The sequence below is a fragment of the Astatotilapia calliptera genome, chromosome 16 (genome assembly GCF_964374335.1).
Source record: "Astatotilapia calliptera chromosome 16, fAstCal68.1, whole genome shotgun sequence".
NCBI lineage: Eukaryota > Metazoa > Chordata > Actinopteri > Cichliformes > Cichlidae > Astatotilapia > Astatotilapia calliptera.
In genome coordinates this window covers 30,648,745-30,668,145 of record NC_137437.1, presented here as the reverse complement: position 1 = coordinate 30,668,145, position 19,401 = coordinate 30,648,745, and the positions used below count along the sequence as shown (strand labels likewise).

Here is a 19,401-nt window from a genome sequence, read left to right as displayed (position 1 = left end):
TAAGGACACCTTCAATCTTCACCTTCAAATTTCATCCAACTCTGATGCTAAAAAAAGCTGTAAAAGCAGCTGAAATGTTTTTTTCTGCCTTTTTATCGTCAACAATTTTGGTCCTGAACTAAAAATGCTTATATTCAGTTCACAGTTCGCACAGAACCATGTTTACATTCTCTGTGTTTGTAGAATCATTCAATGAGCCGTCTTAATTTCTCACCCAGATCTTGCACTGAGATGTACTCAGACTTCCAGCTGTTAAAACTGAGCTCAGTGGGCCAGGTCTGACAGCTGGCTGTTCTGAAACAAGCAAAGTATCTGAAATAGAGTTGACCTCATTACATTATCAGATTATAATGCGAATAATGATTCTGAAGGTCAGCTCTATGGACCTCAATTGTTCATGTGTGTGTTAATCCACGTCGTCCAGATCAGATTGAGGAATGAAAACTAATAACCTCAAAATAGTGAGTGAGTGTGTGTGAGAGAGAGAGCAGTAAATAACCTTGGCTGTACTCTGCTACTTGTCATGAAGATATCAGCCTCTGTTTTGACTCTCCAGCACCTGACTGGAATTTAGGAATACAAGCTGCTTAAACTTACAGTCAATATTTATCAAAGGTGCTCTCTACTAAAATTTAACAGAATTCACAGGCCAACTAAGTTCACACAAACAGACTCAGGTACGTATTTAGGCTCAGGCACACAGAGCTGGGTGTAATCTTTGGTGTAGTTCATACTGCAGAAAAGTCTTTACCACAGTCTGTTTCTGGCCAAATTCCAGTGCTCCTATCATAACTGTGAAAATCGATAGTAGACCAACCTGAGGGGAATAGCTGGTACACTGGGGGTAAAGGTACATAACACACGTCACTACAACTTCAACAAAGTCAACCCAGACTGTCCAATTATGGCAAAAAACCATAATAACAAGTATTATGATCAATAATTATAATAACCATTATTTAAAACAATTATTCATTAACTCCGTGATCTGAACTTTAAAGTTAATTAGTATAAACTGCCGATTAAAGATCATTTAAAACCTTCTGAAATTAACTATAGCTGTTAGCACAAAGTGAAGGCAAAAGTGCTACAACTTTATTTCCACATCTTTTTCCTGCCTTGAAAAGACGTAAACTGAAGCTAAACATGGGCCAGTCTGTACTTTCATATAACACCTTTGTTAACCAAAATAATGGTACAAAGAGTAAGTGTAACCTGTATGTAACAGTGATGAAGAGAACACTATTATTCACAGCAGGAGCCTGGCAAAAAGTAAAACCTCCTTGTTTTAGTCTATATACTGTTTTTAGCTGGATAGTGTAGTGGTAAGACCACACACCTTTGGAGCCGAAGTCGCAAGTTTGATTCCCTTCCAGTATCCAGTAAGGGTCCTGGCTAGGCCCCCCATGCCAAACACCAAGCCCTGGAATGGCGCAGCTACTTCTGCAGCCTGTCACAGCTCAGACACGACGCATTTCACTGCATGTTGTACTCTGTATGATTGTATATGTGACCAATGAGGCTTGTTTCTTTTTGAATTACAGTCAAAGACAGCTTGTTAACAATTTTATGCAGTCAAATTTGTGCTGATGACCTCTGGTTCAAAAACCTAGAAGAAGAACAAAATGTAAGCAGATGATGGACTGACAGTTGTAGATAAACAAGCTGAAATCACTTCCACTAACATGCAGTATTACAGGATTTGAATAATCCTTTTTACTAAATTGTCCTCCGAGCTTTATAATCAACTCATCAGTCTCTAACGACCAAATTAAAAAGCTGCTGCAGGTTAAACCAGCTTATAACAAAAGACCACAAGCCTACACCTAAGCGTGAGGAGAAAACACCCAGTGTTTTCTTTCCCACTGGAGCCACCCATGTGACATTAATTTAATCAGTTTACTCGTGACTCTCATTTTGAAGCTCTTCCTCAGATTCTCAGCTGGGGAAGCATCTCATTGTCAGTGTCTTTGACATTGATCACCTGCCTCTGTAAAGACGTTGTTTGGAGATCCACTACAAGCTTGAGCACTCTGAGAAACTACAGAGCATATTTAACAGTATGTATATATAACAGATATAACAGTAACTGTGGACATATTTTTGGCCAATCAAAAGTTCTCTAAAGTCTGAACACTTTTGAAAAGCTCAGTTTTCATTGATCCAAAACGCCCTTTAAGTGTATATTTATTAAAATACTTGTGTACATAGCATTAGTTGAGAAGCAGCTGATTACATCGGTCAGGTACATATTTGTCAAGAAATACTAATAAACTAAAAGCAGAGGAGAAATTTATAACTGAGAATTTTTCCCATCCCCACTGATACAAATAAAATCTAAAGCTTCGGGAAACACGACACATCAACAGCTTGCTAATATCTGCTGAGGTCGATGGGAATGTTACTTTAAAACCAAAGTATTGCCCAAATTAAAATCTTGGCCTGATGACACCATCCTAACCAAACTTCACTCCCACAGCAGAGACAAATTTCAGCTTCATCGTGGAAAAGTTCAACTCAGTGGGATTGCTCTTCGGCCTCTGTGGGTAATAACTGCTGAGCAAATAAGCATTTCAAACCAGTGTAACATGAGTAAGCTAAATCAGAGTTGACAGAGGTTGCTGTTAGAGCAGCCAGATGACAGACTTCAGTTTATCTGCTTGACTGACTGATACCCTCGACTCTTTATCACAGCAGAAAACTTTGATTGGTCACACTACAGCAAGTGCAAGTGGAGTGTTACGATTAACATGAGCAATCACCCCGTTTAATTCAAGCATCCTCCTGTGACTGTGAGCCAGCACCTGTAACTAAAGCATCTACATGGAAATCATTTTCAGGGTTTCTTTAGTTCATAGATTATTTTACTGTAATCAAAAGAATATAATCACAATATTTAAGATTCAATATCACTTTCATTAAGGCAATTAATTTAATCTATCTTATTACGATTTAAAGAGAGATCGCCCAGTTCAGCGTGCCATCCTCTATCCTTGCGCTACAGTACAAATTAATGTTTACAGCATGATTCAAACTGTTTGACAGACACAGGAATCAGATTCCCTTAAAGCACAGTATAACTAATGCCCTGATATCCATTCCTCACATTCCTTCCTGCTGTCTACTCTCCTCCCATTTCTTCCATAAGTAGTCAAGTTTGCAGTACTGACAGTTTCCTCTCACTCTCTAATACTGTAAATGTACAGGATAATATTTCTGATAAGCCGCAGCTAGCTCGCTGCACTATCTTGTGCAGAGTCTTTCTTCCTTTCAGGCTTGTGTGACGGCCAGCTGGCGAGCAACAACCACCCTCACCCCCCCACTCCCCACCCCCACCCACAGACTCGCTCTAAAACTGGGGTGCAGCAACAGCTGATCTTCCAGGAGCATCTATTTTTAAAGCTTCTTTGCAGAGTGGGCCAACTCATCAGCACTGACATACCATTCTGTCAGAGGACAGCCAGTGAGGGACTCGACCCAGCTGCTGCTTAAAGACACAGAAAACAACCCGCCGCCGTTCCTCCCAACCCCGACAAACACATGCGATTCAGCCATCACGGACAATCTCCTCCTCGGAGATACCGTATCTGCTGCTGATGCTTCATGAGCTCCGTCAAGCTCCTCTAACCTCAACCGGGTAACACTGCTGCAGCAAGAAGAAACCACTACCAGCTACAGGAATGTGCAACCTCAGCCTCCCCACAGCAGCGTAAACAGTCAAATAAGCAGTAAAGAGAAGATAACATTCAAACACTCCAACTGCCCAACCATGGCCATTCACGGTTTTGAAGAAGAATAGACGAGAGAGTGTGACTGTTAGAAATGATATGCAAATTCACTGAAACATCCGGGTTGTGTTAGCAAAAACCCAACTTCCTCCTAACTGAAGACAAGTGGCTCTGAATCATGCTCAGACAACAGAGAGTTGAGGTTTTCTATGCTCACCGGGAGCCGCACAGAATATGAAAAGTTATTTTCAGCAGGGAAAGTAATAAACCGAATGTCTGATCCTCAGTTTTTTCATAAATAAAGAGAATTACATACTCAAAGGGGCCACAGTGTTGCTTAGTAACAATAAATGTCTGGTTTTACCGTTTCTTGTAGTTCATCTTGAAACTAAATTTTTATATCGATACTTAGCTTAAGGTTTACACCTCAGAGGAGCAAAGTGTTCGCTTCAAACAGGTTGGCTTAAGTCCTGAAGACCCACTGGGCATTACTTCTCCTATAAAACATTAGATTTATCCTTCACTCGCAGTCTCATAATAACAAAAAGGATTAGGAACTTTGAAGCAGGGTAAACCAGTCATAACATGACTTCGGCACCTGCTAGGAAACAACAACGTGCGACTGCCAACTACAGTTCTGTAGTACTGAAAGAGACCTCAACAATTCCTGCAGGTCAGCACATGAAATAATTTCTCATGTAAGTAGAGCAAGCCATTATAATCAGCTGTGGATTACAATTATGGTTATGTTGATAGAATTTATAATAATTTGAGCCTGACTGACATACCGGGAGGCTAGACAATATTGACAGATGTATTGTACAGTGTGGTGGAAGCATTTTACCATAAAGATTTGGTAGAGCTGTCCTCCTTAACCAGAACTGCAGTCTTTTTTTGTCCATCTGAAATTATTTTATACGATATATGTACTATCAGAAAGATGACGTTATGCTTTTGTGTTCATTAGGGCTGCCACAAACGATTATTTTGATAGTCGACTAGTCACCGATTATTTTTGCGATTAGTCGACTAATCAGATCATGCATCCATTGGACGTAAAACGGACAGCTTATTGCACCAGCATGCATCTGCTCTTATATAACTATCATTAGCTTACAGTTTAACCTGAGTAGCGAAAGCCGGCGGTGGGTTTGAAAACGATTTGCCGTGAGTCCGGTGTTCTCACACGCTCTAGTGAGCCTTGAACCCCGGCTAGCTATCGAGCTAGTGGGTAACAGACATCCCGAAAACATCGCAGCGCTTTTGAAAATATGTGGCGTCTTGATAAACTGAGCAGACATTTGAAGTGTACACAGCTACATTCTCGCCTGAAAATATTTTAAACGTTTATTTTGTGACCCAGAAAGAATAATAAGTGTAATATTAAAACTAACCAGCTGCCGCCATTGGCAGCTGGGCCACACTATGAATTCTGGGATAGGTTGGGCCACGAAGTATACACCCGACCCATCCTTCAAATCTGGGGAAATGAAGCGCACATTTGTCGGAGTCTTCGAATTTGGACAGTTTTCCTCGTGTCGCTGTAACGTAATCGGCCTACAAATGCGGCCACAGGAGGATGCAGTTCCTGAATTTGGACACAGCTATGATACCGGACACAGCTTCTTCTTCTTCGGGGTTTAACGGCAGCTGGCATCCTTGTACATGCAGTGCTGCCATCTTTTGCTTCAGTCCGTTATTACACTCTTAAATCCTACTACTTATTCCTGCGTCTTTTGGGATCTTACAAAGCTTCAAACGACACGTCGACTATTAAATCAGTCGTCAACGATTTTGATAGTCGACGTAATCGTGACTAGCCGACTAATCGTGGCAGCCCTAGTGTTCATGTTTATAAAAAACTGATCATTAGCCAAGTATGGCAGGAACATAAATTCTGTAAAAACGTTGCACTAACACCAGTTGGAATAATGTTGGAATAATGAATCAGATGCTATTCTGACTCACTGCACCACCATGTGGTTATTACGCAACCTCCTAGCCCTTTTCAACTTCAGCTGATATCTCTGCAACACAATATATCATAGCTGTCGCCATTCTGTTTCACTTTAGAATATATTAAACTATTTATGCAGATGTTTTTTTTCACAAAAATACCTGAACTTACTGTGTCTGAATTACAATGTGGGAAAATATTGCTCAGGGGGCCAGAACCAGCTGTCAGTCATCTCAGCCTGACCCCTTATGTCCTGAAAGGGAAGCTAAACCCCCAGCCTCCAGCCAAAAAATAAATAAATAAATAAGGAAAGAGGCATTGTCTTATTGATTCATAATAAACTGGTATTTCTATCTTTACTCAATTTCAGCATATGTCACTCCACATGTGTGTAAAAAAAAATTTGTGATGTGATGAAATTAGTCCTGAGTTTTGCTAAACTCCACTATGTGCATCATGTTAAAAATCAAGCTGTTCACAAAACGTGTTCCTTTCCTTACAGGGGCCCAGACTGCCCTTAGCTGTGGCAGTTTGACCAGCCCTGTTCTAAATAGTTCTTTTGTGACTTTGGAAAAACGTTATTCAATAAAAACCACGTTTAAACTCCTGTACAGTCACCTAATACCCTCTGCACAGAAATGTGAAAATTGCAGCCAGCAAATATCTACACTGCTGATGAAATACCGATTTCATGAGGGGCCCCGTGTCCCACTGGAAACGCCCCTGCTGCAGCGGTATCAGGTGAAAGGGATGTTCAAAAAAACTGGGGACAATGTCTGCGTATTTTTAACAATGACCAATATTACACATGTGGAAACACTAAGTCAGACATTAAACACACAAATGTTTTTTTCATAAGGAACAAAAACGCGAACGCGCCTTTAAGTGTGATTAAGTGTGATTAAATAGGTTTGGGGGCTCTTTAAAAGTTACATTATTGCTTCCAACCCCCCTCAGTAAAGATTTATTGTCTCCCCTTCACTCACCTCTCTGGCTATGAGGTTCAGGGCATCGTCCTCTGCCGTCGTTTTGTCCTTTTTAGTGGACCTTTTCCGTCCTGTCCCCTGGGTCCCCATGTCGTCCCCCTAAACGCTTAAATCCACTTGGTGCCGATTAATTCAGACTTCGGTAATCCACACAGACCCGCGGCTCGTGCGTTTCATGTGTTTCTACAGATTTCAAGTTAAAGACGCGGAGTCAGTGACACAAACCCGGGCTGCCTGCTCCGGTTCTCAGCGTGCCTCATTGTCATACATCCGTCTTCACACTTCTTCCTGTGTTTCTGCAGCGACTCACGAGCTCGCGACGAGTCTGCTTCACAAAGCTGCGCGCTGTCTCCACGTGCAGTGGCGCATTCAGGTCACAAATGATCACCTGAGCGTCGCTCCTGTGCTGTTAGGGTGTTTCTGACCCTGTCACTGTAAACATAAAAGAAGTAGAAGATTATTTTTGTAGAAAAAACACAGTGTGAAAATATGATTGCAGTCTCGTTCTCGTACAGCAGCGTTGTGTCTCCACCACCTGTCGGATTCACTGCAGCAAAGTCTCCCTGAAAAACTTCAAAGGTTGTGCTCCGGCAAGCTGCTTTCACATGTTGTCGGAAACATGGCCACTGCGCAGTTCACATAGACAGTATATAAGGAGCGACGATGGAAGCCACCATGACACTGAGTTTGGACACTTTTGAAGATGCAGAGAACTTCTAATATAATGGATATAATAGATTAAAAAAGAATGGGGTCCATGCAAATGAAGTCCAGATAGACAGATATTGTGTTGCAGCAGCAGGATAAAGAATAAAAATAGTATACGCTACAATAAATATATATAGTTTAAATAAAAGTGGCACAAGAGCGTTGTAAGGTCACATATAATAATGATTAAAAAAAAGAAATACAAAAAGTTAGTTAAAGAATACCAAAAGTGAGTAAAATAGTGGAAAACTATCTAAGACAAAAGCTACAAGAAGCTATAATATATGTATGCATTACATATGTTAACTGTGATTAACCACATTTTTTTGGAAAGCCGAGTTCAGTTTCACAAAACACACTCAGGCCTGATTAATGGCAGACCTGCTGAATCAAGAACTCACTTTAATCCTGTCTGTTTCTCAGGTTCTTCTCTAGACTGTGGCATGATGTGTTGCTTTTTGAGATCTTTTAGCCTGTTTCACTTTGTCAAATTCAGTCTGGAAAGGATTACAAAGCTGTTTTTGAGCTTTGGGAATCCACTGAACCAAAGTGAGAGCCATTATACACAAATGCAGAAAACTTGGAACGGTGATGAACTTTCTCAGGAGTGGTCGGTCAGGATATCCTCACTGACTAACAATTCAGTCATGAATCATTAGCCAATGAGCATGTAGCTTCACAGTCATAGCGACTCATGGATGTAGCTACCATAATGTCATGCATTGGTTTCTGCAGTTCAGTCACCATGTTGTTTGTTTTTTTTTAAATGGATGTGATGAGGCAGGGTGGGTCTGACTGTGAAACCACTTGCTCACTGGCAAGAGCGTACCACAGATAGTCCTCCATTCTGGAACACACACGTGTCAAAATAGACTTCTTTCTTTTTCAATATGATCTGAAATGAGTGGCTGAGATCAAAAGCAGTAAAGTGTTTAGAGAGGTCAAACTTCTGTAGGACAATACTTTTTACCTTTCTAAGATCTAGTTACAGTTTGGATACTAGCACCAATGAAGCAGTGCATGATGTTATAGCTCTTTAAGGACTAGCAGAATGGTGTTGAGAATTTTCCACACAGCGTATGAATGCAGCACCAATCTATGGACTGGACTCCATCCAACTTCTGCCAGAAACCACAGCTCCTGCATGCACTATCTCACTCTCTCACAGCCCCTCTGCTATTTTTAATAATGACCAGCCAGCTCTAAAAAGCCTCTTGCTTCTTAAAGAGACAGACAAGGCCTGCCACCACCCCTAAAATACAATGTGCTCCCAGCTGAGTGTGTGAGTGTATAGTGATCTCATGAAACGCTGTTTTTATCCCCTGGTGTCACTGTACTATTATTTGCAACTGTTGTAATGTGGACACACTTTCTCCTGAAATATGCAGTCGCCCTCTGAGACTATTCATACAGTCGAGGAATGTGTGATTCAGGTGTGTTCACACACTTTGTTTAAGACAGTTCTTTCTGTACACACTGTTTCTTGTAGATATGATTTACTGGTATCTCTTAAGATGCAGAAATCCATCCAGAAGTGTCACCATGTCCAAAAATCTTAAATGTTTTCATGTTGAAAAGGAATAGATTTAAAAGTTTCCTTTCTACACATGTCAGGTTTCCTTAGGTTGCATCCGTCCATTAGATTGACTCATCAGAAGCTTTTAAAAATAAATCAGCCAGCAGCCATTGTTCGTGTGATATAAATGTGTCTTGGCTTCAAACTAACAGAACTTTGCTGACTAAGTAACACTGTGACCAAAAACAAGATATGAGGATGAAGGGAAGTATCAGGGGTCAAGCTGTTATTCTGAACAAAGAGGGACTTTCTCTGAGTCAAATCAGAGTTGGACTCTGGATTTGTAGGAGTCCAGTGCACAGAGCTCCAAAACACTTTCTGGAAACTGAATCAGTTGTATTCAAAGTCGAGTCAGACAGACCAGAAGTGACCATCAGAAAATATCAGTACACAGCACTGAGAGAACATCAAATTCATCACACATCCAGAATTTACCAAGTAAATAATCCATGACCAAAATCAGCACAGATAAAAGGCTGTCAGCTTCCTCCAGGGTCTCCTGACCTTTAACCCCTCTAAACTTTGATGGAAAGCATTGAAAACATTCCTGAGACAATAAGAAACTTTTGGGGGAAATGGCAAGGACAGATAATTGAGCATAGTTGTGATATTTCTTTAAAAAGTCTAAATAAAGAAGAAGAATATCAAACTGTCCACTACACATCGTCTTATCGCAGTGAAGAGGCTTTACTATTAGAGCAAAGTTGTAATATATACAATGCTGCCGTCAGCTGTTCAAAATGAGAATTACAAGGAGATAAAACCCGGAAAACAGGCCAGCAGCAAAATGTGCTGACACAATGATCTGAAGGGTTTGTGCACAAAGAGGATCCACTGAGTTTCTGTAATTTTACGAGCATTTTGAAGCAAAACAAAACTTTGCAGACATATCAGACATTCCTATAAGTTTATATTTGCATGCAGTACAAGTCCCTCCCAACAAGAAATGTGGCCATTGATTTTTTCAAGCCAGTCTGTCCATGTGGGTTCAAATCAATGAGACAGCATGTGATAGCAGGGAGGTTTTAAGACGAGTCAGGAGTAGGTGTGCTTAAGGAAGTGAGATTATTGTTGCTGGCTTCACATTTCTGGACTTAAGTTTTACTTTTCTTTTTAAGCTGAAGCTGGAACAGTCACACACTTTCACAACAAGCAAGACGACTCAGCTTGTCTGGACTCTTTGAAATTACTGTTGTGTTTTTAAAGAAAAGGAGAGTTGGATCAGGACTTGAGGACCCTTTTTGGACTTTTTTTTACCTCCTGTTTTGGAGTTAACTAAGCTTTTCCATGGGGGAAACGCTCCCAAGAGTCCACGGAGGGGCCCAGCAATACAGTGACACTTTGCGCAGACCAGTGCATACTCTCAGGGTTAAGATGGTCCTGCTGGGGAGCTCTGGTGTTGGAAAGTCGAGTCTGGCTTTGCGATTTAACAAGGATGAGTTCAGGAGTACATCGCCCACTGTAGGCTGTGAGTTCATGACACTCTGAGGTGTGGATGGCAGTGGTTAAATGTAACATTGTGAATCAACTATCAGCTTTTTTTTTTTTTTTTTTTTTTTTTACTGAGGTTGTGGATGAGAAAACTGATGCAATTCTCATGTTGGCTTAAGAATTAGCTTTGATAAGAAACAGAACTAAATAGCCAGTGTGTTCTATTTTCCTCTAACAAACCAAGACCCACCTACAAGCATCTTTAAATGTCACTAAGTAATATATTTGTGTCTAGCTTTTAATTTGATTCCAAACAAAAAGCATCTGTGTAAAAGCAGCAGGTTTTACAGGAAAATTCAGCAGACCTGGAGTAACACACGTGGAATGTAAACCTGTAGGTTATGCCGGTGCTCTAAGCTTGGTCTTGCCTAAATAACATAAAGACACAGCTACATGTGTTTATTGTGCTGCTGGGTGACCAATTAGAGAAAAACCTCAACCTTTGACCCCTTTCAGTGAGGGGGTGTTGTGCCTTTGTACTGCAAATCAATACAAAGGATTCTTTACAGTCCTGTGTAAACTGAGCACACCCTTGCTGCTTCCACTGGAATTAAAATGGACAGTTGGACCCAGGTGTCGCTAGTAGGTGTGAGCACTTCTATAAAAGAAGAGGTTTTGGCAGTTTGCTGTTCTGGAGTATTCAAGTGTGTGTTAACGCACTGCTACAGTCTTCACGGGGCTGGACGTCCCATCAAATTCACCCTGAGGTCAGACTTTGCAATGCTTAGGAAAGCTGTAAAAACACCAAAAGTTCCACATTTGACATTATAGACCCCAGTTAGCATGTTAAAGGTTAAAGTTCATGACAGCATGATTAGAAAAAGTCTGAACATGTGTGGATTGTTTGAAAAGGCTGCAGAGAGAAAACTTCTTCTCTCTTAAAAGAACATGTCAGCACAGCTGCATCAGAACAAACCACAGGACTTGTGGAACAATGTCCCCTGACACCAATGTGGACAAGTTTGATGATAATGCCTAACAGCATGTTAGGAGAAAGCCAAACACAGCATATCAGCACAAAATACCTCATATCGGCTGTCAGCACAGTGGTGGGGGGCTGATGATTTGGGCACCTCGCAGTGATTGAGTTTATCATGAAGTGTTTTGTGTAACAAAGTATTCTAGAGTCACAGGTGAGGCCATCTGTGTGACAGTTAATGATCCAGCCAAAGTCCAGACCTTAATCCAACTGTGTTAGTTTATCACAGGACTGCAATTAGTCCTATTAAAACTCTTTTCATGTGGCTATAGTTTTTTAATTTCGATTTTCAGGTCAGTTTAGTTTCTAGACTGGGTTTACTGATTTCAGTTTAGTTTTAATGATTTTTTCTGTTAGTTTTTGGTTTTAATTCATTGCCATATTTGTCAGGGGCAAGATTGAATCATTTTAGAATAGACGTTACCGTAAAAACCCTTTGTGAAGGCAGTTGGCTCAGAGTCATTAAAAATACCACTTTCAACAAATCTTGTTTCATGCCAGACAAAGACACTTGAGACATAAACTAAAGCCATACATTTTTATTTTACTTACTTTAACTTGACTTTTTACTTTTTTTTAAGTAAGTAAGTAAGTAAAAAGCCTTGATACAAAGTTTCTCTCCACTGTTTATCCAGTGGTGAAACATTTGTGTTAGCTAGCTCATGTAGAAGCCAAACACCTTAAGATACAGTACTTTATGTTGGTTCATTCTTGAAGTTGCAATCTGTCATTATATTTTTTATATTTATTTGCGTATCTTTATATCATGGAGAATTTGTGATAAATTGCACTTTTTGCCTGTAATTAACACAACAGAAATTCAATATTCCAGCACAGAGCTGAACATTTTTATCATTAATATATAAAAATGTCTCTAATAATCAATTGATGATGTAAAACAGCGGTCCCCAGCCTTTTTTGCGCCACGGACCGGTTTATGCCCGCCAATATTTTCACGGCCTTTAAGGTGTCGCGGATAAATACAACTAAATAAAACTAGTACCGGCACCGAAAAAAAGAAGATTTATTCATAACACACGTGAAAAGACCCAGGAAAACCGAGTTAACGATAACGCTGAAAATCGATAAAAACCCTGCAAACCACACATTTCACACCTGAGCCTCAACTCTCGCGGCCCGGTACCAAATGACTCACGAACCGGTACCGCAATGTAGCATGGTTGCTGGTGCCAGACGTGCTGGTCTAAGAATGACAGAAACTGCTGATCTGCTGAAATTTTCCCACAAAACCATCTCTTGGCTTTACAGCGAATAATCTGAAAAAGAGGATATGTACAGTAAACTGCACTTCTTTGGGAGTCTTGTCCCAGAGAAAAGTCTTGTCGCTGTCAGAGGTCAGAGGAGAATGGCTAGACTGCGTTGAGCTTCGAGCTCAAATAATCACTTGTTACAACCAAGACATGCAGAAGAGCATCTCTGAATGCACAACACATCCAGGCTTGAAGATGGGTTACAGCAGCAGAAAACCACACTGAGTGTCAGCGACAAATGTGGAACTGAAGCTACATTTCACACAAAATCACCAAAACTGGACAAAAGAAAACTAAAAATGTTGCCGGCTCTAATGAGTTTCTATTTGTGGTGCAGGATTTGGATGGTAGGGTCATAGTTTAGTGCAGACAACATCCTCCATCCTGCCTGGTGGTGGTGCTGTAATAGTTAGGGGGATTTTTTTTCTTCACATTTTGGCCCCTCAGTACCAACAGAGCATCATTTAAATGTCACAGCCTACTTGAGTATTGCTACTAACCATGTCATGGCGTCCAGATCTCAGCCCAATACAGCACCGTTAGGATATGGTGAAAACTGAGATTCACATCATATATGTGCAACAACTGTGTGACACTATCATGTCATCATGGACCAAAATCTCTGAGCTTTGAAGGGAAGGTCCAAGCCAGCAGTAGCTTTGTGTAGCTTAAAAAGTGACCAGTCAGCATATGTTAAAAATTTACAGCTTTCACAAAGACTTCAGTAATAATCATGATAATAATGTAAATACAATTTTTCTAATTTCACACACCCACTCCTTTGGTGTTTATTCCTCCAGGTGCTTACCTTACCCAGTTGGTGCGTCTGAGTAATGCCACTCTTCGCTTTGAAATCTGGGACACGGCAGGCCAGGAAAAATACCACAGCGTCACTCCGCTGTACTACAGGGGAGCCCACGTAGCACTTTTGGTCTATGATATCACGCAAAGGGTAAAACGAAGACACACCTGACTATGAAATGATTTATCTCGACTGGTTTTCTCTTTATGTCTTGTTCTTGAGCATGCTTGTGTCATCATAGGAAACATTTGTCAGAGCTCAGGTGTGGCTCAAAGAGCTCGAGAAACAGTACATACCAGGATCTACTGTTATATGGCTGGTAGGCAACAAAGGAGATCTGGCTCACAATCGGCAAGTGCCACTGGAGGTATACAGACAAAGACAAGCACGCTCCTGTAATCTTATTACCTGCACAGAGTCACATGTAAAGAGAGTCCAACTCAGTGATGAGCAGTTCTGATTTCTTCCTCCAGGAAGGACAAAGTCTAGCCAGTAACAAGGGCTTGTACTTCACTGAGACCTCAGCCCTCTCTGGAGAGCAAGTCACCGAGCTGCTGCAATCCGTAGGTAAGAAAAAAGAAACACTGGAAAGATTCCTGCTGTGTTTTTTCACAGGAAGCCTTACTAATAATAAGTATTAGGATTAAAATTTACAACATAAATATCCTAGTATCCTAAGAAAGGACAGTAGATGGCAGTAGATACCAACATGAGGCACTAACTTGCAGTATGAGAACTATTAAATATTACATAAGTCCAGGTCAGAGGTTTAAGTTTTCTTTGCCTTTTTTCTTTCAAAGTCTGGCCTCTGAAATGTCTGCATGTTCCCGCTGTAATATAATACAGCTGTGAGTTTCATGTCTGTGGTAACAGAGCTCTGATTCAGCCCACAGAGTGTTCGAGTGCATTGGAGCACAGCAGGGAGGTCTGACAGAGTGGGAGGAGATGCCGAGTGTGGAGCTGCAGCACAGAGACTCGTTCAATCTGTTTTCATCCTGCTGCAAAGTTGGACCTTAAGCTGTATGACTGCCAGTGGCTTGGCTGCCTGTTTCTGTTGTGTCTTTCTGTTTGTCTTAATTATTTCAAAGATGGGATACGTAACATGACAATAAAATGCTTGTGGATTTTGGAATTTGTGGTCCTCTTCCTTTTTTGATTCTGACTCTGGTTAGGAGCACAAAATGCTGTTTATCCTGAAACATGCCTAAGACGAACACAAGAATACAGTCTCAGTTTGTTTTATTTCACTGTCATATTCAGTAAACTGGTTCTTCTGATTCTTCTCAGTGGGCTTGGGATCAGCCTCCAGCAGGCAGTAAACCCCCTCAGCCTGTCTGCGTGCCAGATGTTGAACTGGCACTGATTGCCTCCACTCTGTGTTTTCTTGCCTGGTTACTTTTGGCATGCAATCACACTGGAATGGAGATCCCCCAGCACAGTTCATTTGAGTGTGGTTTGCACAATAGAGGTAATTATTACAGTATTATGAAGTACAATATTCCAGTAATTTAAAACTTTGAATGTTGCAGGGCGAATGAATCACTTTAACACTGAAGAAACTTCCAAGTGACACAATTAATATTTACTGCAAATGAGCTTATTTTCTGTTCTTTCCATACCTCATCCTGAGAGCAGACACTCTAAAATCTATAAAATACATTACAAATCAATGTAGGCTGGTGACTTTTATTGATAAGCAAGGAGAGACTGACACCCCCGCGTCCCCCACCTCCAATTTAATAAACTGCAAGATGAAGTCATTGCTAAAAAATAAAAACTACAGATACTCTAAGGATCACCTGAGGATCCAGCAGTCAGTCTCAGTCCCCATCAGTCCCATGTTAAAATGTCCAACTTTACAGCACAAATAAATAAGTTAGTAGCGTTAAAAAAATTATGGACTTAAAATTAGAGGTGTGAAAACTTGAAAAGTGTTAGCCAACACGGACCCCCACTTCTAATTAAACTCAGAAAAGCGGACTTTTTGGCTCAAGCTGCATCCATGCTGGGAGTACACTAGGCTTCACTCTCTGTCACTTGTCTGGTAGTTGCTCAGTGTGTTGTTTTTAGTTTAGCTTTTTATGGATTCAGCTGGCTAATCTTAACTAAGACTTGCACATGGACCCTTATTTTTTCCTCTCCTCAGCTGAACCAAGGTTTGTGGATTAAATTATCCAACAATCAATAATAAAAACAAACAATAGAATTAAAGATTTAAAAGACTCCCAAATGCATTCAACAAAATAATGTTGCTGGTGGTATTCGGACAGCCCCATAAAGCAACTTTTCTCTCCTGGATTAAGTCACTTGCTCTTGCATAACATTCTTCTGCGTTTTCTTCACACAAACACAGCAGTTTTTCTCCACATGCTGGCTTCAAATTTGGACTTTTTACTGCTTAGTGATTTAAAATGATAAATCTTCAGTATAAATGAGGCTATTTAATGCTGATTGAAACCAAGCTTCTGTAGGACTTCTCACAGAAACAAAAAAAAAAATGCCTCACGCAGAGGAGATGAAATAGAGGGAAAATAAAACTAGGATGATTTAGTCGTCATTTGTATTGTGATTTAGTGTATAAATCCTCCTTTGTTTCATATTTGCAGATGTTTTCTACATTTTCTTGTGATCTTAGCCAAACTTTTCTTCATTTGAAACTTTTGAGCAATAAACAACACTAAGCCTATGCTCAGTGGTGAAGATGTGGACAAAGGTTCACTAGTGATTAAATCAAGAATGCAGTGAGCTGAATTGCCTTTGTGCCAAAGCTGTACAGAAGTTGTGTAATGGAACCAGGGCTCTTTGTTGTGCAAAGTCATTCTGCAAATCACTGAGTAATTAAAAAGATCTGCTTTAACAGTAACTGCACTTTAGTATCATTTCAAGGTTGGCTGCTTTCTGTTGGTCTGCTATCACGACTTGCCAGAGCCGACCTAGGGGAAGCATTCCTCTTTATGCCAGAAACCATTGTTAAGAAACTGGCTAAAGTTTAGAAGTGTGGCATGAATAGGTTAGCTGAGTGGTTGAAGTCATGATTTACCAGCCTCCAAAGAAAAACTGCCACATTATATTTCCATTTTTGCAAACTCACAAAGAATTATTTTTAAATGCTAAAACACACACTAGAAGTGCCATTTAAACCCAATAGAATCCTGTGTGTGTGTGTAACCTGTTTTGGGTGACTTAAGGTAATGCTGTCAGGTGGCTGCTTGCTCTCTCTCTTATGCAACTGTTGCCTTGGATGCCATTAGTTATCTACAGTGGCTTGCAAAAGTATTCGGCCCCTTGAACTTTTCGTCACATTACAGCCACAAAAATGAATCAATTTTATCGGAATTCCACGTGAAAGACCAACACAAAGTGGTGTACACGTGAGAAGTGGAACAAAAATCATACATGATTTCAAACATTTTTTACAAATAAATAACTGAAAAGTGGGGTGTGCATAATTATTCAGCTCCCTGAGTCAGTACTTTTAGAACCACCTTTTGCAGCAATTACAGCTGCCAGTCTTTTATGGTATGTCTCTACCAGCTTTGCACATCTAAACACTGAAATTCTTGCCCATTTTTCTTTGCAAAACAGCTCCAGCTCAGTCAAATTAGATGGACAGCATTTGTGAACAGTAGTTTTCAGATCTTGCCACAGATTCTCGATTGGATTTAGATCTTGTCTATGTTTTGTGATAAACCATTCCATTGTTGCCCTGGCTTTATGTTCAGGGTCGTTGTCCTGCTGGAAGGTGAACCTCCGCCCCCGTCTCAAGTCTTTTGCAGACTCCAAGATTTCTTCCAAGATTGCCCTGTATTTGGCTCCATCCATCTTCCCATCAACTCTGACCAGCTTCCCTGTCCCTGCTGAAGAGAAGCACCCCCAGAGCATGATGCTGCCACCACCATATTTGACAGTGGGGATGGTGTGTTCAGAGTGATGTGCAGTGTTAATTTTCCGCCACACATAGCGTTTTGCATTTTGGCCGAAAAGTTCAATTTTGGTCTCATCTGACCAGAGCACCTTCTTCCACATGTTTGCTGTGTCCCCCACATGGCTTGTGGCAAACTGCAAACGGGACTTCTTATGGTTTTCTGTTAACAATGGCTTTCTTCTTGCCACTCTTCCATAAAGGCCAACTTTGCGCAGTGCACGACTAATAGTTGTCCTATGGACAGATTCCCCCACCTGAGCTGTGGATCTCTGCTGCTCGTCCAGAGTCACCATGGGCTTCTTGGCTGCATTTCTGATCAGCGCTCTCCTTGTTCGGCCTGTGAGTTTAGGTGGACGGCCTTGTCTTGGCAGGTTTACAGTTGTGCCATACTCCTTCCATTTCTGGATGATCGCTTGAACAGTGCTCCGTGGGATGTTCAAGGCTTGGGAAATCTTTTTGTAGCCTAAGCCTGCTTTAAATTTCTCAATAACTTTATCCCTGACCTGTCTGGTGTGTTCTTTGGACTTCATGGTGTTGTTGCTCCCAATATTCTCATAGACAACCTCTGAGGCCATCACAGAGCAGCTGTATTTGTACTGACATTAGATTACACACAGCTGCACTCTATTTAGTCATTAGCACTCATCAGGCAATGTCTATGGGCAACTGACTGCACTCAGACCAAAGGGGGCTGAATAAATACGCACACCCCACTTTTCAGTTATTTATTTATAAAAAATGTTTGGAATCATATATGATTTTTGTTCCACTTCTCACGTGTACACCACTTTGTGTTGGTCTTTCACGTGGAATTCCAATAAAATTGATTCATGTTTGTGGCTGTAATGTGACAAAGTGTGGAAAAGTTCAAGGGGGCCGAATACTTTTGCAAGCCACTGTATGAAGAGTATCTGTATTACATGGTGCCTTCATCCAGTTTTGTTGTCAGTTCTTGTTGGAGCATTTCTGTCATAGACCATTATCATAAAACAAACAATTTCATTATTGATCAAACCTTTTCAGTCTCAGAGGTCAGAATATATGTTCCATTAATTCATGGATTCCTTTAATTGTAACACTTTCAACTTTACATGTTGCTTTTCTTACATATGTTCTTTTATCCCCATGCTTGTAGAGCAGAAAACACAAATTATTTATACAGAATTTACAGAAAATAACTGAATGTAATGTTAGAAAACTCCTAAATCTAAGACCAATTCCATTACTTAACCTAAAAAAATGAGAGCATAGCAGCTATTCAATGATCCACAGTGTTCTCATTGTGTGATCCAAACGCCACTGTCAGCTGTTGGTCTATAAACTCTCGCTGTGATGAAAGCCAGAAGTTCATTTCTTCTTGCAGCTTTTCGACCAAATCTCCCAAGGGGTCTGATCCCCCTGCCTGTGTACCAGGAGGCACTGATATCTGGATCTGAGCAACACAGATGCAAAAACAAAAGAGAAAAAAAAGACAGATGACAAGCTGAAGAAAATCAATTTGAATTTCACAAGTCCCCAAACAAAAAACTATGACGCTCGAGAATAATTGCTTAAACCTTAAAATGTGGCACATGTCACAGTTTAAGAAGGCTGGAAAGGAACATGCTAAAACTATGCCAGATTGTTATATGAGTGGCTGGATCTCATTCAGAAAGAGTCACACTGAAGATTGCACAAAACATATTTTGTCAAATGTTTTGGATCTATGATTGTTTCTTGAACGTTCATTTGCAAAGCAAAATTTATATGTTTTTTGTAGTCTTTTAGCATAGAAAATGCTATTTGAAAAATAAAAACACTGGATAAAAATAAATAAAACATTGTTCATATTTTTTTGTTTCTGTTTTTGGTTAAATTGACATTTAAATATTTTTTTAAATCATCATATCATCATGTCCCATTCTCTCTATAAAAGCAACTGAAACTCCACCGCTATTGCGCATGTAAATACAAACTGAATTCAATTACTGTAAACTGG

The 19,401-nt window shown here is 40.4% G+C and overlaps 2 protein-coding genes across 22 annotated transcripts in view; one reads left to right on the top strand and one right to left on the bottom strand.

Moving 5' to 3' along the window:
* lrrfip1a (leucine rich repeat (in FLII) interacting protein 1a) overlaps positions 1-7,296 on the bottom strand; it is a 50,370-nt gene extending 43,074 nt beyond the window's left edge. For 18 of the 21 annotated variants that reach the window (XM_026145465.2, XM_080290480.1, XM_026145466.2 and 15 more), the window contains exons 1-2: positions 7,185-7,296; positions 6,672-7,103 (exon numbers count right to left, since the gene is read on the bottom strand). In XM_026145465.2, the coding sequence (XP_026001250.2) occupies positions 6,672-6,761 (90 nt within the window). In that variant the 5' untranslated portion in view covers positions 6,762-7,103; positions 7,185-7,296. Of the gene's footprint in view, positions 1-6,671 lie in introns of all 21 variants that reach the window. The other 3 variants (XM_080290470.1, XM_080290477.1, XM_026145452.2) reach the window with 2 other exon arrangements.
* A 2,654-nt stretch (positions 7,297-9,950) lies between these two features.
* Positions 9,951-14,630, top strand: LOC113008207 (ras-related protein Rab-17). The gene is made up of 5 exons (XM_026145470.2): positions 9,951-10,423; positions 13,497-13,648; positions 13,740-13,865; positions 13,972-14,065; positions 14,385-14,630. The coding sequence occupies exons 1-5, from the start codon at positions 10,243-10,245 to the stop codon at positions 14,513-14,515; spliced, it is 684 nt and encodes a 227-aa protein (XP_026001255.2). The 5' UTR covers positions 9,951-10,242; the 3' UTR covers positions 14,516-14,630.
* The last annotated feature ends 4,771 nt before the right edge of the window (positions 14,631-19,401 follow it).

Coding starts and splice junctions, on each gene's coding strand:
- LOC113008207 (XM_026145470.2), top strand. CDS start 10,243: ATGGGGGAAACGCTCCCAAGAGTCCACGGAGGGGCCCAGCAATACAGT. Junction 10,424..13,496: donor TACATCGCCCACTGTAGGCT/GTGAGTTCATGA, acceptor TTATTCCTCCAG/GTGCTTACCTTACCCAGTTG. Junction 13,649..13,739: donor TCTATGATATCACGCAAAGG/GTAAAACGAAGA, acceptor GTGTCATCATAG/GAAACATTTGTCAGAGCTCA.